At 50.4% G+C, this 26,083-nt stretch overlaps 1 protein-coding gene across 2 annotated transcripts; it reads right to left on the reverse strand.

Annotated features, from left to right (window-relative positions):
* Nucleotides 1-1,398: 1,398 nt before the first annotated feature.
* On the reverse strand, nucleotides 1,399-18,046 carry TMEM11 (transmembrane protein 11). 2 transcript variants are annotated; one of them, XM_010383770.2, is made up of 3 exons: nucleotides 17,474-18,046; nucleotides 14,361-14,652; nucleotides 1,399-2,291 (listed from the first exon to the last, which is right to left on the reverse strand). In XM_010383770.2, coding segments are annotated over exons 2-3 (519 nt in total). In that variant the 5' UTR covers nucleotides 14,363-14,652; nucleotides 17,474-18,046; the 3' UTR covers nucleotides 1,399-1,774. The 2 variants fall into 2 exon arrangements, with proteins under 2 accessions (XP_010382072.1, XP_010382071.1); XM_010383769.2 differs by lacking the exon at nucleotides 14,361-14,652.
* Nucleotides 18,047-26,083: the final 8,037 nt, after the last annotated feature.

Consider the following 26,083-nt stretch of genomic DNA (forward strand, 5'->3'; position numbering starts at 1 on the left):
TTTAAAATCTTTAAAAGCTCTGAATCTCCCCTACAAAAAATGGCCCAATCACCCCTTGTGAAGCCTTTCCATGCACCCCTCCATGACTCTGTCACATTAGGTCTTCCTGATGGAGCTTTTAAAACTAGGTGAGAAACCACTTTGGCTATCTCTTAAAGATTGGCCTGGCTGGGCACGGCAGCTCACGCCTATAATCCCAACACTTTGGGAGGCCGAGGCAGGCAGATCACTTGAGGCCAGGAGTTAGAGACTAGCCTGGCCAGCACGGCGAAATCCCGTCTATACTAAAAATAACAAAAATTATCCAGGCATGGTAGCACACACCTGTGGTCTCAGCTACTCGGGCCTGAGGCAAGAGAATCACTTGAACTCAGGAGGTAGAGGTTGCAGTGAGCCGAGAGAGATCACGCCACTGCACTCCATCCTGGATGACAGAGCAAGACTCTGTCTCAAAAAAAAAAAAAAGAAAAAAAAATGATTGGCTTTCAGAAGGAGGTGCCACGTGGCTCTTCAGGGATGAATGGGCCTTAGGAAGGCAGGTGAAGACAGGGGCCCTAGCCTTTTTGTGGAAGTGGTAATTTCCCATTTACCCAAGGCCTTAGAGCAAGCTTGTCCAATCACCAACCAGCAGCCCACGGGCCTCATGCAGCCCAGGACGGCTTTGAATGTGGCCCAACACAAATTTGTAAACTTTCTTAAAACATTATTTTTTTGCAAGTTTTTTTTTTGTTTTTAGCTCATCAGCTATCATTAGTGTTAGTGTATTTTATGTGTGGTCCAAGACAATTCTCTTTCCAGTGTTTGACAGGGAAGTCAAGATTGGCCACCCCTGCCTTAGAGGAAACGTGGCAGGTGATGCAGTCTACCTTTCGGTGTGAGGAAGGAGCACTGGCTTGGCTCCTGTGGAACAGGGAGCACTGAGGCCAGAGGGTGTTTCCAAGATGGCTCTGAGGGCTTTTCTGTCAGCCAAGGGCAATGGGTTGATAAACTCAGGGTCCACAGCAGGAGGAGTGTCAATGCTTCAAAGAAAACACAGTGTTCAGATCTCCGAAGAGGGATCCTAGAGCCCAGAGTTCCCCACGTGAACCCAAATGGAGACCCAAAGGCCTCCAAGCCTCATCACCTTATCCTACCATGTTCCTGAATGGCATGGTAGCAGTGCTGGCCTTCGGAATGATGAGGCCAACGTGAGCCAGGAGACTGCTCCTGGGTGGGGGTTGGCCCCAGGACTACCTCGGATCTAGGCTTGTCGTCGCTGTAACTGGTAACACTGGGCCGCAGCTAAGAGCAGGGCAGGGTGGCTACCACAGCACCTGCTGCTTCCACGTACAAGCCGCCACCCAGAGCGGATGTGCAGCAGCAGCTGCAGGCAGACATGGAAAGAGAGAACAGCAGGAGTTGAAATTCTCATAATTTTAATGGTCAATAGCTTCTGGTGGGCTCTGGATGGTATAGTTAAACAATAGACTTAAAGACCTCCCCCAAAGCACGTCCACACCCCCTCAGCAGCGTCTGCCTCCATCAGCGTTTCACTGCCCAATCGGACTTCCACAGCCTCAGACCCCCCTCTTGGGTTATGGAAATCCACATCTTAGTGTAATGAGCTGAAAAACCCTGGGTACACCCGTGATCTGTTATTTTTTAAAAATAACAAATATTAAGCCTTCCCAGGCTCTGCTGCCTCACAGAGTAAGAAACGTGACTGTGGCGATCTGAATACTCTGTTGTCTCTTGTGGGCCAGGTGGTTTTGCTTCGCTCCCTGTTCTACTGAAATCATACGGCATAGAGTTCGTAAATCTTCTTTACACAGTACACCAGGGCGGCCAGTGCTATCGTGTTGTGCAGTCTCTTTCTGTGCAGGTCGTCCTTCCGGACCAGCACCACTGGGGTGGAGGAGGTGAGTGTGTGCAGAGGCAGGCGCGACAGTTTATAGGCGTCGTACTCCACTTGGTACTTGCAGCAAGGGTCAAACTGCCAGGAGATCCCGTAGAGGGTGCAGCAGGCCAGGCTCAGCACACCAGCGGGCAGGGAGATGTAGTGGGAATAATCTAAGGGCAGCGCCAATGGGGTGAAGAGGCAGGCGGTGCCCGCCAGCACAGCCGTCTTGTGCAGACAGTTGCCCACGGTGATCCAGCGGGCCGTCTCGTCGCCGATGCGCGTGGGCTCAATCACAATATACTTGTACTGGGCTTCCAGGGCCTGCTCCAGCTCGTACTCAAACTGGTCTTGGGCATTCTCCCCATTGTAGATCTCGTGCACAATGTAGCAGTCTGTGGCCGACAAGCTCACCCTTTTGATGGAGGGGGCAGGAGAGGGAGAGAGAGAGACAGGATGATTAGGCTGAGGAGCACTTAACTGTGTTTCAGTGCTGGGGGAGGTCTGAACCTGCACTGCGGAGAGCACATCTCACTTAGGTCCTTATCTCCTTTAGATCCCAACACAAGACAATAAGTAAAAAGTATTTTTCCTGAAATAGTGAAATAAGCCTGGGCGCAGTGGCTCACACCTGTAATCCTAGCACTTTGAGAGGCTGGGGTGGGTGAAACATGAGGTCAGGAGTTCAAGACCAGCCTGGCCAACATGGTGAAACCCTATGTCTACTAAAGATACAAAAAATTAGCCAGGTGTGGTGGCGCATGCCTATAATCCCTGTTATCTACTCGGGAGGGTGAGGCAGGAGAATCACTTGAACCTGGGAGGCGAAGGTTGCAGTGAGCCGAGATCGCGCCATTGCCTGGGTGACAGGACGAGACTCTGTCTCAAAAAAAAAAAAAAAAAAAAATTTAGATATAAAAAGGCAGGAAGAGGAGTACCTCAGTGTTTAAAAGAACAAACGCAGGCCTGGTAGTCAGCCTAAGGCTGTGGACCAACTGATCTGAGTCAGCAAAGGAGCCTAAAGGGGAAAGAACGATTGGCACAGTCACATGATCACACACGGCAGCACGAGGCCAACAGCCTGAGAGCCGTTCTTAATCAGGGCAACTGCAGGAGGATTCTTACTGGAAACCACAGGCCTCAGGACAGATCATGCAAAGCCCTTGCCCTCCACACGGTTCCTAAGTGGTCATCCTGGGCCCGCAGAACAGAGGCACAATGGAAGAGCTCTGCCTTGGGCGAAATCCAAACTCCTTTGGCTCTCCTGGGAGGCCGGGCTGCACAAGCCCTGGGTGCCCTTCCCACCGCGGAGGGGAGAACAGGAGACCCAGGACACTAGCCCACTGCATAGGAAAAGCGACCCTTTCCCTGAATGAGGAAAAGACGACACTTCAAGGACAGTAGTAGCCCCCAAATGTAGTGGGCAGGAGGGTCAACTGAGGGGCTTCAAAACATCCAGCCAGCAATGCCACCGATTCCGGCCCTGTAGGCCCAGGCCCCTGCCCCACAGGCAAATACCACTCATTTGCATCAGAAGCACAGCCACAGAGACCACACAAGGGGCTTTCCCCCCGGGACTGGGGTGCATGCCATGACCCCAACCAGCAGGAGATCCACCACATGGTAGGCTCAGCTCTGCAGCAAGGCCAGACAGCAGCCCCAGCAGTGACCGTGGGCCAAGCTGCATTTTAGGCAGTCTGGCTTTTCTTGGTGGTTTCAGGCCTTGCGGTCCAAATTTCCCACCCAAAGCAGAATCTTCTTCACCTGTGGTGGGCAGGCCTGAATACAGGGCTATCCACGCCTTGTCATTTTTCCTTGGCTGGTTTCAGCGGAGACAGATCTTTCTGCATCTCCACAACGCCACTCCGCATCCTACTTTTCCATTATCTGCTCATCTGCGAGAAGTCTTTATCTGAGCCCTGACAGGGACACTGCTAGACACAGCTCTTGAGGCTGGATCAAGTTTTCCAACCCATGGCTCCCACGGCTGTGCAGAGCCATGTTCTGTCACATGCCTCAGTGCAAAGCTGCCCCTTCCCTCAGCACACCCTGGTCCCCAGGATGGTCAAACTCATCTGACTAAAGGACACGAGGCTCTAGGGACCTGCTGGTCACTGCTCCCCTGCCGGAGTCCATGCCCCTCCAACTGGGAGGCTCTGGCACAGTGTACTAGGCCACACAAGGGTCAATGTGGCCTATCTACCTGAGGCTCTGACAGGAACTAGCTTCCTTTAAGGGCCAACAAGAAGCACAGCCCTCAGTGTGCACAGATGCGAAGGTCCCGTCCGCCCGGCCTGTCCTGGCACGCACACCTGGCTGCCGTGCAGAGGAAAGTCACGGGGAGCTGAGCCACCTGGCCGCTTGCCATAACATGGGAGCGACGAGTGAAGACATTCATAACAAGCCACCCCAGAACCTCAGCCCAGCATGAAGGTAACTCCCTCCAGCCTCCTTCAAAGATGGGAGCAATTCCAAGTGAAGGATGGTGGAAATCGGACTGTCAGGGCAAACTTTAAGGAAAAAGAACAGGCAATCACAGTCCTTCCTACTACTGAGACTCCTCCCAGCACAAAGCTTTCAGCAAACAAATAAGCAAGCCTAACAGGCAGGGTTTCATGCCAGCTGGATAAACAACTGGTTAACGATCTTATGTGGCCACATTAAAGATGAAAGTCATTAGTAAGGGGCTGACTGTGCCCCCAAACATGGGGGCCCTACCCCCTGGGTGGGAACCACTTTCATAAAAGGCACTGGCTTGGACCTGGGCAAAGGGAACTCTTTATCCTGAAAAAGTCACTGTAACGAAGCTGGGCTAAGGCAAAGCCTCCTAATTCAATCACAGGCCCTAATTAAACTGCATGCACTGGGGAGAAATCAGTTCGCTGAGTGTGGGACAAGAGCCTCCTCAACCTGGGTTGCTGCCAAGCCGCCTGTGACTGTGTGCCAATGTCGTGGCTGCCTTGCCAGGGGTGAATTGATGAGCTGTTACTGTAAGACTGCACGAGCAGCTTCTGTGGGGAAAGGAGGGGTCTCCTTCTAAAGTCCTCGGTGGAGTTTTTCCATTTGGTCTTAGAGGAGAGGTGAGGGAGAGGCCAGCTGTTACTCCCAGGCAGGATTCAACAGTTTTTATTTTTGAGACAGGTTCTTGCTCTGTCACCCAGGTAGGAGTGCAGTGGTGTGATCTCTACTCATTGCAGCCTCGACCTCCCGGGTTCAAGCGATCTTCCCACTTCTGTCTCCCGAGTAGCTAGGACTACAGGTGTGTGCCACCACGCCTGGCTGCATGGCTAATTAAAAAAAATTGTTTTGTACAGATGGGGTTTTGCCATGTTGCTCCGGCTGGTCTCGATCTTCTGGGCTCAAGTGTTCCGCTTGCCTTCGCCTCCCAAAGTCCTGGGATTAACAGGCATGAGCTACCGCATCCAGCCAGATTCAGCATTTTAAAAGCACCTACAGCAAACAGGCACACCTGAGGCAGGGTCTTCACTGGCGTTGGGGGGCTGAAGGCCGAGCAGTGCCCCCACATGCTCATATGAGAAATGAGTGGCAGCGGCGCAATGGGCTGGCTGTGGCCCTGGGTGTAGGGGGAGGGGCGGGGCCTCCACTCTCAGGTGGGAGCACTCCTGACCAAGAGAACTCCCTTCTAGTCTCAAGTCCATCAGCCAAGAGGAGCAGACAGGCCAGATAACAAGGTCGGGGTGGAGGGCCAAATCGTGTCCCCATCTTGAGACCGAAATGGAGATGCTTCCAAGTCAGCTGTGCATCCTACTGACTGTCAAAACCAGGCCAGGGACACCTCGGGGCGGGTCCCAGAGGCAGGCTTCCTCCCTCAGGAACACTCAAAGCAAAAGGGAGGTGTTAAGTTGGGCTTACACAATGCTCTGGCCAACACCCAAATCCACCCTAGTCCGGTGCCCTTCTCTGCCCAGCAGGTCAGCGCCATCCTGAATGTACTGAAAACCACTGTTGGTCCCACAGAGGAAATTCCAGAAACCCCAGCCCCGGAACAGACTGCCCCATCTGGAAACACAGCAGCGGGCAGATGCCACCCCCTCACCCCCTCCGGCCCCCCTGCAAGCCCAGCTGGCACCCACATCTACCCAGACCTGTCTGCAGGCTCCATCGCTTGCTGGGACGGATGGGTGGGTACATCCACGTATCCCAACCAGCCTAGAAGCAGCGAGAAGCCAAGGCCCTCCAGGCTGTCTCCCACCTCACTGCCACTGCCAGGTGTGGCCCGCCCCCCAGCACAGGGAGTGAGGAGACTGGGCATCCTCTGCCTTCGGCTGTGGGCAGTCCTATGAATGACACAGCCGTGAGCAAGCACGTGGACATGGGGGCACTCGCCAGCACACATTCTGAGATGGTGGCATGGGTCTGCCCCCACCCGCCTGTCAAACCACGGCCCTGGCCTCCTGCAGCCTCGGCATCTTCATGTGGGCCGGGCACTGTTGCTGCCCACTGTCTGAGACACCTATCAACAGCAGAAACACAAAGAGCATAAGCCATGCTGCCTCCAAACAAAGGCAGGGTCCTGCACAACTGTGCCGCCGCCAGAGGCTCGCCAATTCTGCTTTTAAAGTCAGTCAGGCCCAGGGAACCTCGGTCTCCACTGGGAAAGGACGACACATGAAGTCTAGGGAAATGCATTTCTAGCGCTCCATAAGGCAACAGACCCATACAGACATGGCAAGGCTCAAACCAAAACACACACAGACGCACACAAAGCTGCAGGATCCCTCTGTTGGAGATCACGCGACCACGACCAGGCCATCAGCACCCCAACTTCCCGGTACACTGGTGGGAGCGGGGTGCTGTCAGTGCAGACACAGGTTTTTAAGCTGTCGCTGCTGGGCCCCTGGGTTCAGGTCTGCACTGCTGACACGGACTGCTTGACTTCTCTTACTTCAGAAACTCGTGGCCATGACCAGGTGCGGTGGCTCACGCCTATAATCCCAGCACTTTGAGAGGCCAAGGTGTGCAGATCACTTGATGTCAGGAGTTTGAGACCAGCCTGGCCAACACGGTGCAACCGTCTTTACCAAAAATTAGCCAGGCGTGGTGGTGCGTGCCTGTAATTCTAGCTACTTAGGAGGCTGAGGCACAAGAATCACTTGAACCCGGGAGGCAGAGGTTGCAGTGAGCCAAGAGTGTGCCACTGCACTCCAGCCTGGGTGACGGAAAGAAAAAAAAAAAAAGAAACTGCCGAGTACTCCCAGGAGACAGCCACGTCCAGCCAGCACCTGAGCACCCAGCAGCCACCCATATATAGCTTGCTTCTGCTTACGGGTCAAACGAAACCTAATGAAGGAAAGAACCCAGTCGGAAGGTTGTCTCAAACCACTGCAGATCATCACCAGCTGCCCTCCAACTTGTAAGGTCATGGGCCTAAAGACCTGGGCAACCTGAACCCTGGTGCACGGGAGATTTTTTTTTTCTTTTTTTTATTATTATATGGAGTTTTTTTTTTTTTAAAGTAAGAGCTAGTTGGAATCTTTTGAGCCCTGGGCTTCCTAAGGGACTGTATTTTTGCTTTTCATTGCAGGTGTGAGATGACCAATACGAGAGCAATTAATAGAGTCTATGTTAAAAAAAAAAAAACAGAAAGACAGAAAGAAAAAGAAAAAGCGGCCAGGCGCAGTGGCTCATGCCTGTAATCCCAGCACTTTAGGAGGCCAAGGCGGGTGGATCACCTGAGGTCAGGAGTTTGACACCAGCCTGGCTTAACATGGTGAAACCCTGTCTCTACTAAAAACACAAGAATTAGCCGGGTTTGGTGGCACGTGCTTGTAATCCCAGTTACTTGGGAGCCTGAGGCTGAAGAATTGCTTGAACCCAGGAGGCGGAGGTTGCAGTGAGCTGAGATCACACCACTGCACTCCAGCCTGGGCAACGAGTAAAACTCTGTCTCAAAAAAAAAAAAAAAAAAGAAAAAGAAAAAAAAAAGAAAGAAAGAAAGAAAGAAAAAGGTAGCAGCAGTAACAGCAAAGTCTCCAAGTGAAAGCAAGTTCAGGGGAAAAGGCAAGGTTCAGAAGAGTGTGTACAGTATGCTAGCTGTAGTGATTTTTAAAAGTCGATTTGCTTTTATATACACAGAACATTTCTGAAAGGATACACAAAGACAAGATTTTTATGACTGGTCACTAGGGAGGGAACTAAGGGGTTCGGGAAAGAAAAGGGAGGGAGGGCTCTTTCTAGTAAATGACTTTTGATCCTTTTGAATCTGGCATGATCTCTGGTACTTAAAGATCACTGTCGGAAGTGGGCCTTAACATATGGAAGAAGTAAAAGGATCAGTGTCGCTATCCTAAACACACCATGCCAGCACTGAGGTAGCTTTGGATTCTCTGAGCCTTTAGCGCTGGAAGCAGGGGTCAGCCAGTTCCAGCACCTCAGGGGGACTGCTGCAGACACTGAAGGGGACCGGCCTCTGCGGCCTCAGGACAGCTTGTAGGCACTGGTAAAGTGGGCGTCTTGAACTTCCCTCCCTCAGCCTTCAACCAGAGTCAGGCTTCAGGCCCTCATCTCTCCACTTTAGAGCCCAACTCAATCAGCTCTCGCAGTCAGCAAAGGAATCCCCTGGGAACACTAGCATGGCAGTTAAAAGGCGGCCACAGTGAAAACTCAGCAGGGCAACTCCATGACCCCTCTGGGATGTGGCCGGCCTGTGCCAGCAGCCATAATCTGGAGGCATCTCCCCAAAAGGCAAGAGCTGCGCAAGAAAGTTAGAGCAGGACTGTTCGGTGAGAGCAAAAGATGACCGACAGGAGAGGGGAGAGCAGAATCGCGCCTCCTCCATGAGTGACATGAACGAGTTCCAGTGGCCTGAGCCAGGGATACAACTCTCACACACTCTAAGGTGGCAGAGGTCAGGGACGTGCCACTGAGAGCCAACTATAAAGACAGCGAGGGTGCTGTGGCATACCTGGGCCACAGGGTCTCTGCTGCAGGAGGCGGCGGGCCAGGGTAACACTAGTTCTCTGTCACGCTGGGTGGGGAGCACACACGTCTATCACTTTGTCTTTTTTAAAGTGTGGTAAAATACACATAAAATATTCCACCGTAAGCACTTTCAAGCGTACAGTTCAGTGGCACTAAGCACATGCACACTGATGTACAACCATCACCACCATCCACCTCCAGGATTCCTTTATCTTCCCAAACTGAAACTCTACCCGTGAAACGACACCCCCATTCCCCACCGACGCCAAGCCCCTGCAAACTACCATTCTACTCTCTACCCCAATGAATCTGACTACACAAGTACTTCATACAAGTGGGAGCATATATAGTATTTGCCCCTTTGTGTCTGGCTTATTCCATTGAGCATAATTAGTCTTCAAGGTTCATCCATATTGTAGCATGTATCCGAATTTTCTTCCTTTTTAAGGCTGAATAATGTTCCACTGTATGCATAAACCACATTTTGTTAATCCATTCATCTGTGATGGATACTTTGGTTTCCACCACTGGCTACTGTGAATAAAGCTGCTACGAACACGGGTGCACAAACATCTCTTTGATTCCTTGCTTTTTTCGGGGGGTGTATATACCCAGAAGTGGAACTGCTGGATCATGTAGTAATTCAACTTCATAGTTTTTTTGAGGAAACTCCATACTGTTTTCCAGAGCAGCTGCACCATTGTACATTCCCACCAGCAGTGCACAGCAGTTCCCATTTCTCCATATCCTCACCAACACTTGTTATTTTCCGTTTTCTTTCTTTTGAGACAGAGTCTCGCTCCATCGCCCAGGCTGGAGTGCAGTGGCACCATCTCGACTCACTGCAACCTCTGCATCCCGGGCTTAAGCGAGTCTCCTGCCTCAGCCTCCCAAATAGCTGGGACTACAGGCATGCACCACCATGCCCAGCTAATTTTTGTATTTTTAGTAGAGAGGGGGTTTTCACCATGTTGGCCAGGCTGGTCTCGAACTCCTAAGTGATCTGCCTGCCTCAGCTTCCCAAAGCATTGGGATTACAGGCAAGAGCCACTGTACCTGGCTTTTTATTTTTATTTATTTATTTATTTATTTTGTGGAGATGGAGTTTCACTCTTGTCGCCCAGACTGGAGTGGAGTGGCATGATCTTGGTGCACTGCAACCTCCGCCTCCTGGGTTCAAGCGCTTCTCTTGCCTCAGCCTCCCGAGTAGCTGAGATTATAGACATGTGCCACAACACCTGGCTAATTTTGTGTTTTTAGTAGAAATGGAGTTTCTCCATGTTGGCCAGGCTAGTCTCAAATTCCTAATCTCAGGTGATCCACCCGCCTGGCCTCCCAAAGTGCTGGAATTACAGGCATGAGTCACCACGCCTGGCCTGATTTGTATTTTTTAATGGCAGCTTTATTGAGATAGAATTCACAGAGCATCTCCCCCATCTGAGGTGAACGATGAGGTGGTTCAGCACTTTCCCACAGTTGTGCAACCAATAGCACAACTGATCCTGGTGCATTTTCATCATCTCAGAAAGAAACCCTGTACCAATTAGCAGTCCCTTCACATCTCCCCAGCCCCTCCCAGCCCTCCACAACCACCAGTCTGCTTCCCGACTCTCTGGATATGCCAATTCTGGGCACTTCATTTAAATGGAATCCTGTAACATGTGGTCTTCAGCAACTGGCTTCTTTCATTTTGCATTATGTTTTTAAGGGCCATGATGCTGGGGCATGTTTATTACTTTTCACATTATTGTAAACATAACTTTTGATGTGTTTAACATATAACTTTAAAAAAATCTAAGATAAGGCTGGGCATGGTGACTCACGCCTGTAATCCCAGCACTTTGGGAGGCTGAGGCAGGCAGATCATGAGGTCAGGACTTCAAGACCAGCCCGGCAAACATGGTAAAACCATGTCCTTACTAAAAATACAAAAATTAGCTGGGCGTATTGGCACATGTCTGTGGTCCCAGCTACTTGGGAGACTGAGGCAGCAGAATCACTTGAACCCGGAAGGCAGAGGCTGCAGTAAGCCAAGACTGCGCCACTGCACTCCAGACTGGGTAACAAAGCGAGATTCTGCCTCAATAATAATAATTTTAAAAACCCCTAAGAAAAGATACATAAGACCAAGTATCAAAGGTGCTATACATTAAAATAGATCAGGCCGCGCGCGGTGGCTCACGCCTGTAATCCCAGCACTTTGGGAGGCCGAGGCGGGCAGATCACCTAAGGTCAGGAGTTTGAGACCAGCCTGGCCAACATGGTGAAACCCTGTCTCTACTAAAAATACAAAAATTAGCTGGGCGTGGTGGCGGGTGCCTGTAATCCCAGCTACTTGGGAGGCTGAGGCGGGAGAATCGCTTAAACCCAGGAGGTTGCAGTGAGCCAAGATCGAGCCATTACACTCCACCCTGGGGGACAAGAGCGAGCCATCATCTCAAAAAAAAATTAAAAAAAAAACAGAAAAGAAAAAAATAAAAAAATAAAAGAAAATAGATCAACAGTGGTTTTCTTTGGATGGTGGCCTAATAGGTGACTTTTCAATTTCTTCATGCTTTTCTGTATTTAAAAAAAAAAGTGTTTCTTTTTGCTTTTTTTTTGAGACAGAGTCTTGCTCTGTCTCCCAGGCTCGAGTACAGTGGCGTGATCTTGGCTCACCACAAGCTCCACCTCCTGGGTTCACGCCATTCTCCTGCCTCAGCCTCCCAAGTAGCTGGGACTACAGGCGCCCACCATCACGCCTGGCTAATTTTTTCTATTTTTAGTAGAGATGGGGTTTCACTGTGTTAGCCAGGATGGTCTCGATCTCCTGACCTCCTGATCCGCCCGCCTCAGCCTCCCAAAGTGTTGGGATTACAGGTGTGAGCCACCACGCCCAAAGTATTTCTTTTATAATGGGAAAAATAATTATAAACTTATTCTTAAAAAGAAAAATTCTGTTCAACCCTATATCCCTTGAGGTTAAGGGACCAGACACCCGTGGTGGGGGAGCCCTCCTTCCACTGCCAAGAAGAGCAGGAGGTGGCTCACTTCCTGCTCCAGAACCTTCTCGGTATCCATGAAAGGCAGAAGTCTGGACGGGCAGCTTCTTGTGGCTGAGGCGTCATGCTGGTGTCTACCCACAGTCCTGCCCAAAAAGAGAAGGACGGTTCCAGCTCCCTGTTTCCCTTGAGCAAACACTGGCCAAGCTGCCAGGCCAGCCACCATCACCCTCCCAGTTCCGAGAGACCCAGCAGAGGCAGATCTGAGTGGAAGCACCCACATTAGGCCCCTTCCTGGAGTGGGCCGGGCTCACAGGCAGGCCTGAAGCTCCGCCAGGGCAGAGGTTGCATTTCCATCATAGTTTCCCCAGCACTGGGCCTGAATGTAACAGGTTCCCAAAAGACACAGGTTGGAGGAACATTTCTAATGATTACAGGGATGAGCCACAGGAGTGACAGGAGGGGAAAAACAATGATGGTCATTAAGAGAACTGGTACCGGAAAAAAGTCAACCCATCCGTCAGGTTGCTTTTCGCTTAGTGAACAGGGTCACCTGATCACCTAAGACACGGGAGGGGCTGGGCTGGACCTCCACCCGCTTCTGCCTAATTAAGCCCTGCTTCTTCCCGACCCACAGGAAGCAGAGGAATGAAGCAGAGAAAGCCCGTGCCTCAGACTCAAAGGCACAGGCACGCGGCCCCGTGGCCTGAGGAAGACTCCCACAGGCCAAGGAACTTGCACAGGGTACCCAGCCCTTTCGTTGGCTTCAGAGGACGCTTTCCTATTCTGCGCACTGGTAACTGAGCAGCGCTTCTATCTGGGGGGCAGGAACACGGTGCACTGAGTGTGGGAGCCGAGAGGGTGGATTCAAGTTCTCTCTCAGCTGCCTACTGGCTTTGTGTCCTAGGGCAAAACACCCGGCCCCTCTGAGCCAGTTTCCCGTGTTATCAAATGGGGCCAGACGCCCTGGCTCTACCAGAGGACTGCAGTGAAGAGGGAACAGTTGCCAAGCAATGCCCCTCTGCCTAAGGCACATGTGGCTGTTGAAATGTAAATAAATTAAAATTAGAAATATTAAAAAATTCAGTTCCTGGCGGGGCACAGTGGCTCACACCTGTAATTCCAGCACTTTGGAGGGCCAGGGCAGATGGATTCCTTGAGCCCACAAATTTAAGACCAGCCCGGATAACACGGTGAAAGCCCGCCTCTACAAAAAATACAAAAATGAGCTGGGCGTGGTGGTGCATGGCTGTGGCCCCAGCTACTCGAGAGGCTGGGGTGGGAGAATGCTTTGAGCCAGGGAGACGCAGGTTGCAGAGAGCTGAGATCACACCACTGCACTCCAGCCTGGGTGACAGAGCCAGACCTGTCTCATAAAACAAATAAATAAATAAAACCTGTTTCTCAGACACTACAAATCCTGATCAGCCATACGTGGCTAATGGCTGCCCTAATGGACTGCAGGGACACACCAGAAGGAGTCTGTCATGCCAGAAACTCCTACTGGACAGCCCTGCTCTGAAGAACTGTTATGACTACTACATGGTCGTCAGCTTTTCCTGAGAACTGTGCCCATAAAGCGGCTGCTGGCACCAGGGCGGAACACAGTGGCGGCTGGGAGGTTCCCGCGTGCGCTCGCTCATGGAGGACTGCCCAACTCTACTCCCCGCACCTCGCTCATTGAAGAACAGGTGCACACCCACAAGCCGGATCACAGGAGCCACCTCCCCACCTCCGTGGACCCAGGCGCAGCCCTCCCCTCTTCAGAAAGGGGGGTCTTCCCTGGAACACGACCTAAAGGACTGAACCACTGAGGCACAAATTCATGCACTTGGAATCCAGGCTGCTTGAGTGAACCAAGGAAAATAGAAATTCTTGAAAACTTGGAAGGCACATCAATGCTGAAGAGGATGAACCCCATCCTTACCTACGAATCCAACTTCTGTGGCCAGAACATGTGGCTCTGCCTTTGTTAAGCAGCTGAGCAGAACCCCACAACCAGCGGCTAAACCCCCACACACTTGGGTGCAGATCCCGTATCTGCTCATCTCATCCCAGTCAGAAGGAAACAAAAACTCCCACCACACACAAAAGCGAACATGGGAGTCTTTCAAGAGAGAGTAAATACTCCCAAACCCTGAGCGTGTAAAAGGGAAGGATCAGATCAGAAAGGGAAGCTGTCACCCCGGGACCATGGCCCGACCTGCCCCCGGGACTTGTGCTCCATCTGCTCGCTGGATGAACCTGCAAGGGCCACCTGGTACCAGGCACACCTGAGTTCACAAAGAAGAGGACAGGTCCTGGGGAATAAAGCGTGGCATGGAACGCTATGGAAGTCAGCCCAGGGAATTGGTTGCTTATAAAATGCTGGAGCAGATGGCCACGCAAGCCAGGGGAGGGGCAGGCCGCAACAAATAACTTCACCCTAAACCTGAACCGTTAGCCCAGTGCATCTGGCCCTCTGCACTCCCCAGGTTGCCTCATATCATGCTCAGAAGCAGATCAAGTACATCTTCACATGATTATAAAAACAGGAACTCAGAGCACACAGCTATACTCACATTCCAACAATCACGGAGGGCTCAGGGAGGTTCAGGGGCCCTGAGAGAGTGAAGTCAAGCAACCCAAGTAAGACAGGTGGGGCTGTCTGTGAGCTGGTCCGGGCTGGCACACGGTGGCAGAACACAGATACCTGCACTGTGCTTTCCTAGATGGGCAAGTGTGTCTCAAAGACGCCGACAGGACAAGTGGCAATCTGTTTGATGTGCTCGTTGCCAGTGTGCTGAATTTTGGACAAGAATTCAGGTTACAGCTCAGAGTCTGATGTTCTTCATTACAAACACTGTTGGTTCCCTAGATTTAATGGAGTGGAGAGAAAAATCAACATGCAAGCACTACCATTTTGCTATTTCCACCCCTCCTATTTTAGTCGAAACCAGCACTGTCCATGTCGTAACTTTCTGCAGTGATGGAAATGTCCTCCACCTATGCTGCCCAATATGGTAGCCACGAGCCAGAAGTGGCTATTCAGCCTTTGAAATGTGGCTAGTGAGACTGAGGAGCTGAATTCTTCATTTTATTTAATTTTAATGAATTTAAATGTAATTGCCACATGTGGCTGGTGACTACTGAACTGCTGTGTTAATTCAGCACTAATTCTAGAGCTGTGGTTCTAGACTCAACAAGGTAAAGCAAGAACCCACACGCTACACGCGCTAAGCTGGACCATCCAACACACAGCGCTGGCAGTAATACTGTGGGCAATCTGGTACTGGGTGAGGCCTTTAAGTACAGTGCATGCTTCAGAGTTGATAGCCGCTGGCAAATCTGGCAAGTTTGCCCAATGGGTCGCTCTGTTCTAGCCCCTTGTCCAAACCAGACAGTTTCCCTCAGCTTCAGCAAAAGCAGATGCTAACCAGGTGTGAGCAGCAACGGGAGAGAGCACTCGTATAATATGGAGCTGAGATTTGAGTCAGCACAAATGTGACATGGAACAAAGTCATTTAAGAGAACCATAAACAGCCTACTTCAGTCATAAGAGCCAATAATACACTCAGATCTCACAATCTAGGGTGCTGGGCCATCAGCTAATCCGCCCTGCTCCACCTGAACAGTCATCACCAACTGAGCAGGAATGGAAGGATGCCCAGATGTCAGCTCACTAGCCCCACAGCGGGTTATGTTTCCATCCGCTGCTCAGCATGGAAAGAGCTTGGGGAAGTTGGGCTCGGGCAAATGACTTTTCCAACAGAACCTGGCTAGGGGTTTACAGCAAAAGCAAACAGAGAGGTAGTCTCCACCCACACCACGTTATCTAGGAGAGTTGATGGTGACATCCAAACTACAAAACCAAATGCCACATTCCTGCTGACACACAACATCTGCATGTATGAGTGGAGCCTTCAGTTCCAGGCCAAAGGTGCAACCTGAACACCTACAGAGACCAAGCAGGTAAATGCATTGAGTCAAGCTGTCAGGTGATTGAGTCAAGCTGTCAGGTGAGGAACCAAGAACTGGAGAACACTGTCCTAACCAAAAAGAGTCAGCCACTACCCAGCTTTTCAGGGAGCGTTTTATGTGAAATCTGTTGGCAACTAATTTAAATTCTCTTAAAAACTGTTGAGGTTCAACAGTCAAGCACTGGCTCCAGCGGATGCACTGCTAATTTGCCGACTCCATTTTGAATAAATACTTGTCTCAAGCCAAAGCAAAAACAATTCTCAGGATCTATTTTCTCAGATCAATAAAAGCTTAACCTGTGCTGGCAAGGCTCCTGTTCCCTGCCTAAGGCATCCCTATTCGGCTCTTTTCAGTTGCTTTCAGTCCAACAAGAGGGCGAACGTTTCTAAAACTTTGTTTTCTAAACAGGTTATTTCCTATTACTGTTTGCATTGAATATCTTGAAAATGTTTGCTAGTTTTTAAGGGCATCTGAAAACCATTGAGGTAACTTATTTAAATAGTCCAATCTAAGAAATACCAGGCGGGAGTTAGAAAAACAAAAGTGTGTTTACCACTGCTTTTCCAAGGAAGAGGAAGTGCAGAATGGGCAACGTTGGATAACTGGGCTCAAGAATAAAGTGCAAGCAAGCTAAAGGACTCTATCACAACTGCCAAACAGGAGGAATCTTCCCAGCTGGGAAAGCCATCTGCAAGCAATAGCAATGAACACGGGATGGAATCAGTCATAGAAAAAGAATAATGCAGAGTAGTTGAGAGGCAGAGAAATTTTCTGGTTAGACAATCCTCACCAAAGAGACGGGGAAAAAAACAACAACAGCAAAACCAAAACTTTCCTTTTTTGCTGACCGCTGCTGTAACAATCAAGCTTTAGCGGATAGTTAATCCAGGTGGCTCCACCAATATAAATCCTCTCCCAAACTTCTAGTGGCTGAACAGCTTCTAGTGGCTTCCACTAGCTGAAACTGCTTCCCAGAAGCAAAAACTGCAACTTGAACATGTAACACGGAAACTACTCCAATCTCATCTTCTAGAAACCAGTTATTCAAATGGAGGTCCCTGTTGGAAGAAACGCTCCTAGCTCCCTACCCACACACCATTCATTAGGAAAGGTCACTTTAATTGACTTCCACGGCAGGAGAGCTTGCACAGAACCATCCAAAAGTCTCCAGAATCGCCCCTCGAGGAAGTGGCCGCTCTGGGCCCGGAAGAGACACATGTGGCGGGAGCTAAAGCTCCCTGGTAAACGTGCAGATCAAACTACCCCTGCCGCGGCCGGCCTGCTCTGTGAAGGCTTCACCTTCTTTCTCTCTCCGGGGGCCCTGCCTTCCTCGCCACGTCGGGGGCCGCGGCCGAGATGGCCACGCGCGCGGCCAAGCGGGAAGGGTGCTTCGGCCGCCGATCAGCCCGCGGCTAGGCGGGTCCCTGAGGCCTGCGCTGGGCGCCAGTTCCTCTCCGCACGGCCCGGCCTCGAGCCCAGCCCCGCATGGCCGCTGCCCACCTTACCCAGCCCGGCTAACGCCCCTTCCCCTAAGCTCTCCGCCGAAGCCTTCGACCTCGCTCCTACCCAGATCCCGGATCCTCCGGAACTGGAACCCCGTATGCCAGGCGGGGGTCGGGGGAGCCCGGGGATACCAGGGCAGGAAAGCTGCTGCAGCCCCCGGAGGCCGCGCTGGGCTCTCCGGCCCCTGAGCCGCCTGCACCTTGGATCTTACCTCTCTCGGGCGCTGCCGCCACTGCTGCCCGGGCCAAGACGCCTCCTTCCCCAAGCGGCCATCTTGGAGACACTCCGCTTGCCAACGTCTCGCGCCAAGGCGGCATCGGGAGAGCAGGCGGGCCGACGGGAAGTGTAGTCCGGCCCGCTGTCCCGGGAGGCTCGGCAGGTGGAAGCCGGGCCTAGCGGAACTACCGCGCCCACAAGGCAGCGCGCCGGAAGCCCCGCCCCCGGGGTCGCAGGGGCCCGTAGTCCTCCTGCGAGGGCGCGAGGACCCCTAGGAGCAGTCGTGGTTCAGACATTTTTGAAGAAACTGAGTTCCCGGCGTTCGCAGCCTGGGAGTCACAGGCGCCCACCCACCGGTAGGTCCTTGGGTTTCGAGAGCCAGCAGCTGAAGGAGAGAGAAGAGGAAAGTGCCTACAACTCCCAGAGCACCGCGCGTAGGCGCCCGGCCCCGCCGTCCCGGCCTTCCAGGCCGCGTCTCCTGCCGGGGGGCCGCCGCGCTGTTTGCGGGCCTCTAGCGCCCGGCCCCTCCGCGTCGCCCCGCCTGCCCTTCACAGCCTTGGCCCATAAGGTCACCGAGGGGCGGGAGATGCTGCCCGGGCCCTCCTCGGAGTCAGGCGCTGCTCCCGCACCATCCCCCGCCCAATTCAGACTCCGGGGTACTTTGGAGGCGGAGACAGACACGCTGACCCGGCTGCCACGGAGATCCCTGCTTGCAGGTGCAGGCTGTTAGAGGAGAGGGTCTGAACGCCAGGAAGGGGAATAGCTGTATGATAACTGCTTGAAGGAGAGAGGGCCCTGCGACAGCGACAGCCCTGTTTCAGACCTCTTTCAGACCCTGTTTCAGGCCTCTTAGACTCAGTCCCCTGCCACGCACCCACTCTTGTTCTGTCCGCTGCGACGGCATAATCTCGGGATCTTTGAAGGCAGATGCGGGGCTAAACCATCCCACCTGACGGGAACCCTGCCCCAGGACCTGACATCTCCTTGTCTGGACTGCTGTAGCGAGTCAGTTAGGAAGGACTAACTGGAACCCAGAGATTCCCAGGTGCTGCTGCCTCAGACCTGTGGACTCTTTGGGGGATCTCTTAGTTTGTAAACTTCTCAGTTCCTCTACTGCTCCCACACACAACGTTGCTAAACATATTAGTTGGCCGCATAAATACTTGAGCAAAAGAAATGCGAAAATCTGCCCCAAATTCAGCCTAGAAGAAGTCCAGCCCGGCGCGTCACACTTCCGTGTAGTGGAACCTCTCCGTCCCCACCCACCGCAGGCCACAGCAGGAAGGCCAGCAGAAGGAAAGACGACCCTCTCATTGTTGAGGATTCCTTTCTATTTCCTTCCAGCTCACATTCTACCACAGTTTTAGCTGCTTACAATCCTCTCACCGTCCCTCATCACTTATAGTGTGTGATTCAAACTCCTTAGCACAGTCGAGAAGCACCCCCGTAGTTTGGAAGTTGCCTAGCTCTCCAAATTCAACTGCCTACCTTTCCCGTCTGGAACTTAACAAGCTAGGAAATTCAGAGGGTTTGCAGGTACGCAGATGTTCTATGCTTTGCCTAAATGCTTTTGCCACCCAGCTAACTTTGTTTGTTTTTTCGAGACAGAGTCTCGTTCTGTCTCCCAGGCTTGAATGCAGTGGCGCTACCTTGGCTCACTGCAACGTCACTGCAACCTCCGCCTCCCAGGTTCAAGCAATTCTGCCTCAGCCTCCTGAGTAGCTGAGATTACAGGCGCGCGCCACCACACCTGGCTAATTTTTGTGTTTTTAGTAGAGACGGGGTTTCACCATGTTAGTCAGGCTGCTTTCTAACTCCTGAGCTCTTAATCCGTCCGCCTCGGCCTCCCAAAGTGCTGGGATTTACAGGTGTAAGCCACCGTGCCCAGCCCTCCCCGCCAACTTTTATCCTTCAAGACCTTGTACCTGTCTGGTCTCTAAAAAGTACCCAGTCTTTCAGTTGGGTCATACGGCCCTGCCTCCAAGTGACAGCGTAGCCCATGCTGGAGACCTCTGAACAATTCCGTGGCATGACACTGTCTGCGGATATGGCTGTCTTTCCTTTGGATCAGTGTGGTGGTTCAGAGGGTATACTAGGGATTCTAGAACACAATTCTGGCTCAGGGGCTGCTTGTGTAACTTCTCTTTCTCAGCTGCCTGGTTTGTATCATGGATGATAGTACTTCCCCTCAGAGGATTGCCGTGTTTCATGAGGTGATACATGTATGGAACTTAGAAAAACAGCACAAGGTAACAGTAACAAGTGATTATTATGTAATGCCAAGTGCTGTTCCGTATTTTAAGTGATCTACATCTTGGTCTTCACAGCAACCCTATAAAAGTGATACTGTTGGCCAGGCGCAGTAGTTCATGCCTGTAATCCCAGCACTTTGGGAGGCTGAGGCGGGTGGATCACCTGAGGTCAGAAGTTCAAGACCAGCCTGGCCAGCATGGTGAAACCTCGTCTCTACTAAAAATACAAAAATTAACCAGGCATGGTGGCGTCCGCCTGTAATCCAAGCTACTCAGGAGGCTGAGGCAGGAGAATCACTTGAACCCAGGAGGTGGAGGTTACAGTGATCTGAGATTACGCCACTGTACTCCAGACCGGACCACAGAGCAAGACTCTGCCTTAAAAAAAAAAAAAAAAAGTGATATTATCAACAATCTCATTTTGCAAATGAGGAAATCAACTTACAGAGGACCTGAGTGACTTGCTTACACTGCCAGGCAGGAAAGTGCTAGGATCTGAGCCCAGACTGTCCAGAGATTACACCCTGCCATTGTGCCTCTCCAGAAGCACTGGAGGTAGGTCTAGTACACAGAGTGAATGTAAACGCTCAAAACAACTGTGGCCCTAATGACCTTCCTGTTTCTCTGGCTTTTACTCTCCCCTTAACTTCTGAATGGCCGTCTGCTTCCAATCTGCCAACTTGGGCTAAGATCCTCACAACAGTTGCCTCTGGATTACTGTTAATGCACGGAGGTTGTCTAGAAGGTTCATAGGCAGCCCGATTGACTCAGTATATATTAGCTGAGCACCTACGGAGGGCACAGCCTGAGTGTTGGGAATTAGATCCTGTGGGCTGTCATGCAGTGGAGACTCCTGTGAGCCCTCTGTCCTGTAGGAAGGCAGCCAGTGGAAGGGCGTGTCCTCGCTGGTGCTCAAAGTAATCTGCTACTTCTCTTACTACACTTTTCATTCATTGATTCTTAAATCGTTGAAGGCATATTCTGCAGGTACTCTTTTGGGCACAGAGATACAGTGTTAGTAAGACAAACCCTGTTCCTGGGTCTTATGGGCTTTACGTTCCAATGGGATAAGCAACTAAGTAAATATTCTCAGAGAGTAGTACCAAGAAGAAAAGGAACAGGATGATCAAATGCAGTGGCTTGGAGATCTCAGGTGGTAAGAGAAGGTCACTCTAAAAAGATAACATTTGAAGGCTGAGCACAGTGGTTCACACCTGTAACCACAGCACTTTAGGAGGCTGAGGAAGGAGGACAGCTTGAGGCCAGCCTGGGTAACATAGGGAGACCTTGACTCTACAAAAAATGTAAACATTAAGTATGGTGGCACGTGTCTGTAGTCTTAGCTACTGGAGAGGCTGAGGTGAGAGGATCTCTTGAGCCCAGGAGTTTGAGACTGCAGGGAGCTATGATTGTATTACTACACTGCAGCCTGAGGGACAGAGTGAGACCCTCTCTTAAAAAAATAAAAAATAAAAAAAAAATAAAGACTGCATCGAAAGGTAACATTTGAGTGGGATGCATGTGAAGGCCTGAACACAGAATGTTCTGGCTGGGCGCGGTGGCTCACGCCTGTAATCCCAGCACTTTAGGAGGCCAAGGTGGGTGGATCACGAGGTCAGGAGATTGAGACCATCCTGGCTAACACAGTGAAACCCCGTCTCCACTAAAAATACAAAAAATTAGCCAGGTGTGGTGGCGGGCACCTGTAGTCCCAGCTACTCGGGAGGCTGAGGCAGGAGAATGGCGTGAACTTGGGAGGCAGAGTTGCAGTGAGCCAAGATCGTGGTACTAGTCTCTAGCCTAGGCGACAGAGCAAGAATCTCTCTCAAAAAAAAAAAAAAAAAAAATGTAGACAGAATGTTCTGTGCAGAGTGAATTAATGCAATGGCTTTGCAGTGCAGATGGGCTTGGGGTGTTCCAATAAAGTTAGGACCAAGGTGGCTGGAGCATGATGAGACAAGGGTGATACTTAGCTTGCCTTTGGTTAAGTCACTTTCTCTATTTGAATTTCAGTTTCTCACCTGTAAAATATGAGTAATTTTATCTATATTAGCCAGTGTGTAATTAGAGGAAAAACCATTTAATACAGAGCATTGTTTACAAAGGTGTTGGAAGGGCATGAGAACCAAGGGGAGGACAAGGGCACCCAAAGCCTAGTAACTGGAGGTAGCTACTATGACCTCTGCAAGGCTGGAGGAGCAAAAGGAAAATTCGTTTCCAGAAACTGATTCCTCAGCTGCTGAGCAGGAGCCTGGAGCTGCACTTGCTGCCTGGTGCTACTGACACACAACTGGAACCACCAGTGTGGCCTGGGGTGCAACCAGGAGCCAGAGATTGGAATCGCTTTCCCCATCTCATATCTTCCAGATTCCCAGCAGTGCCTCCCACTGGCTGAGTCAGATGACAAGGGAGTCTGGGAAATGTAGTTCTCTGGCTTCCAGCCCTGACCATGGAGCATATAGAAAGGCACGTGTAGGGGAGAAAACAGATGCGTTCACACAGCACATGTCTTGCAGGGCTGTTTTGAGGAGTAAAAACTCAGCCTATTTTTATTCCTTATAGCATGTAGTAGCATTCAGGGAAAGGCAAATCTTCCAAAACAATGTCTTAGGTATAATAGTTCTACGTAAAGGTTTGAATTTACCATTAAAAGCATCAAAATGAGCATTTTAAAAGTAGAATTTTAAGTCTGAATGGGCAGTATATTCACATGGTATAAAATTCAAATTACAAAACAATATACAGTGAAAAATAAGGGGTTTTTTTGCCCATCTTGTGACCTAGCTCTTTCCATCTCTGTCCAAAACCCTCTGCAGGCTATCTCTGGTACCTTTGTTATGGATCTTCTGCAGATATAAAGTAGACATATATTAACAAATGTTTTCTTTGGCCTAGAGGATGCATATTATACACATTGCTCCACTTCTTGTTTGTTTGTTTTTGCACTTTATTGTATCTTGAAGATGACTGCATCAGTGCATATCTGATTTGTTTTAGCAGTACATGATAATGCATTGTTTGGATATGCCATAATTGTATCAGCCAGTCTCTGGACAGTGTTTTACTCTTTCAAAGAGTGCTGCAATAAACACGTTTGCGCCATTTCCTGGTACCCATTGCAAATAAAACTGGGATAATTTCCTGACGAGAACTTGCTGGGTCAAAGAGTGTAGGCACTTGTTATTTTGATAAATGTTGCCAGACTGCTCTCCACTCCCTCCAGTAGTACATGACACCGCCTATATTCCCACAGCTGTGCCAGCACGGTCTGTTAGCAAATGTTTTCTTTTTGTAAATCTGATAAATTTAAAAGTGGTATCTCGCTAAGTGCAATATGCTAGCAGAGGACATTTGTGGAAAAACAGGTGAAATCTGGGCCGGGTGCGGTGGCTCACGCCTGTAATCCCAGCATTTTGGGAGGCCGAGGCGGGTGGATCACAAGGGCTCGAGTTCGAGACCAGCTTGGCCAATATGGTGAAACCCCATCTCTACTAAAAATACCGAAAAAAGTTAGCTGGGCGTGGAGGTGCACACCTGTAATCTCAGCTGCTCAGGAAGCTGAGGCAGGAGAATCGCCTGGACATGGGAGGTGGAGGTTGCAGTGAGCCAAGATCGTGCCACTACACTCCAGCCTGAGTGATGGAATGAAACTCTGTCTCAAAAAAGAAAAAAAAAAAGAAAAAAGAAAAGAAAAAAAACCACACACATAAAAAAAAGGAAAAAAAAAAAAAAGGTGAAATCTGAATGGGGTCTTGAGTTCAGTTAATAGTAACGGCCAATGTTGGTTCTTAGTTTTGACATGTACTATGACTATGTGAGATGTTAATGTCAAGGGAACCAGGGTGAAAACTATACAGAACTGTATTATTTTTGCAAGTTTCCTGTACATCTAAAATTATCCTTGGCAAGGTTTCTTTAAAAAATGACATCTTGGCCGGGCGCAGTGGCTCAAGCCTGTAATCCCAGCACTTTGGGAGGCCGAGACGGGCGGATCACTAGGTCAGGAGATCGAGACCGTCCTGGCTAACACAGTGAAACCCCGTCTCTACTAAAAAATACAAAAAAAAAAAAAAAAAACTAGCCGGGCGAGGTGGCAGGCGCCTGTAGTCCCAGCTACTCAGGAGGCTGAGGCAGGAGAATGGCGTGAACCCGGGAGGCGGAGCTTGCAGTGAGCTGAGATCCGGCCACTGCACTCCAGCCTGGGCGACAGAGCGAGACTCTGTCTCAAAAAAAAAAAAAAAAAAAAAAATCTTGTTTTATGCAAAATTTGAATTTCTCATAAGTGAAATGGAACATTTTGAATATGATGCTCTTTTTAAAAGGTGGCCTTGATAACGTGTATTTACTAAGGAAAAAAGTCACAGTTTATTTACTTATAAAAAATTCATTAACAGTGCATTTAAAATTTCTGTACTGGAGACTGTAGTTCTCATCCCATCCATTAATGTGCAACTTAAATGTTTCTCCCCAGATGAGCAGTTTCACTCTACGGGATCTTGTTCTTCAGTGACATGTCATAAGAGTTAATAATTCCACAAGCCGCCCTGCACTGCTGTGATCCTTACAATATTGAAAGGTTGATCCTTACAATATTGAAAGGTTGATCCTACCTTTCCTCATTCTAAAATGTTTCCTCATTCTAAATGCCAAGCTGGTTTTGAACAACTGACCTCAGGTGATCCACCTGCCTTGGCCCCCCACGGTGCTGGGATTATAGACATGAGCTAACATGCCCAGCCCTAATCTGTTCTTCTTACATAGATACTTGTCAAATCGGGTTAGGACCCACTCTCATGGCCTCATTTTAACTTAATTTCCTCTTTAATCAAAGTCCAAATGTAGTCTCATTTTGAGGTACTGGGAGGTTAAGATAGTGACATTTGAATTGGGGTGAGGGTAAGGGGTAGGGGCACACAACTCACCGCATAACATGTAGGATTTAAAAAATTATTCGGGCCCGGGGAGGTGGCTCACACCTATAATCCCAGCACTTTGGGAGGCCAAGGTGAGAGGATCACTTGAGCCCAGGAACTGGAGGATGCAGTGAGCTATGACTGCACCACTGCAGCCTGGGTGGCAGAGTGAGACCCTGTCTCAAAAACTAAAGTGAAGCCTCAGCCTCAGCATACAGTGAGGCAGTGTGTGTGCAGTGAATCGAAGTTCCAATCATTATCCCTTCATTTCAGGGCTCCACATTGCCATCTGGGCATCCCCAGGCCTCTCTGGGCTGGCCCTGCCCCACCCTCATGGAGGTAGTCTTTACCTGGCAGGCATCTTGGAGGCTGGTCCTATACATTGAGATATATAGGTCCATCATTGAGATAAAAAATCCAAGGCTGGAAGCAGTGACAAATGGTGTGGACTTGGTGGAAGTTGCCCAGGGAGATGGAGGATGGTGACATCACAGCACGGCTTTTTCTCCAAAATCCCAGGACTTACCACGGTGGCCACCCTCTGTTTCTCACCTGTTCACTTTCTTCTGCTCTCTCTCTCAGCCTCCTGTGTCCCACCTTTTTCACACATGAAGACTCTTTTCTCCCCCAGCACTCCTCTGGTGGTTTAAAAGCACGGCAGCAAACTCTTCAGCATTCCTTCCTTCAGGATGGTGCCTAAGTCCCCTCCCAGGGAATTTGAGTGGGCCTATGACTGCTTCAGTCAGCAGGGTATAGAGAAAGCGATGCTGAATGACTTTTAAAGTTGGCTCCTAAAAGGCCACAGAGGCTCTGTCACTGGAGCTCCCTGTGCTCTGATGGAGGTCTGAAGTCTTGTGCTGGAGAAGCCCAAGCCACGTGGAGAGGCCAGGTGTCGAGGCTCTAGTGAGCATCACAGCTGAGCAGAGACGGGGCCCTCTGCTTCTTGTGGTGCCCTCTCTAGATTCCCCACATAGACTCCACAGGCAGAATGAAGTGGCTGTGGTTTGATGCCCCTGGTTTCCAAGTGACTTGTTATGCAACAGTAGATTGCTGAAACAACCCTCTTCTAAAGGACTCTGCAGACATTCTCCACTTGGTGAGACCAAAGCTAGCCTAACAGGGCTCAGCAGCAGAGAAGCCCAGCTGTTGGCCAAAAATGCCACTGGCTACCGTGCAGCCAGGATGTCCTTGGGGAGCCTTGATCTATCCCACCACATCAACATCTCCACCTCAGACATGGGAAAGGCACCAAGGTGCAAGCATAGGCAGTACTCCTAGGGAACCGCAAGTACAGCCCACTGCCCCAAGATGCAAATGGAACTCCTCACTGGTCCCATAGTTTTACAATGTGAGTCTGGGAAAGCACAGATGGGCCCTATTTTATGTTAGTGTCCACCTTGGTGGAGAATGGAAACAGCAAGGGTGCTGAGCTTGTGGTGC

The sequence above is a fragment of the Rhinopithecus roxellana genome, chromosome 19 (assembly GCF_007565055.1).
Source record: "Rhinopithecus roxellana isolate Shanxi Qingling chromosome 19, ASM756505v1, whole genome shotgun sequence".
Taxonomy (NCBI): Eukaryota; Metazoa; Chordata; class Mammalia; order Primates; family Cercopithecidae; genus Rhinopithecus; species Rhinopithecus roxellana.

Coding starts and splice junctions, on each gene's coding strand:
- TMEM11 (XM_010383769.2), bottom strand. CDS start 17,535: ATGGCCGCTTGGGGAAGGAGGCGTCTTGGCCCGGGCAGCAGTGGCGGC. Junction 2,292..17,473: donor GGCGGCAGCGCCCGAGAGAG/GTAAGATCCAAG, acceptor CTCCATCAAAAG/GGTGAGCTTGTCGGCCACAG.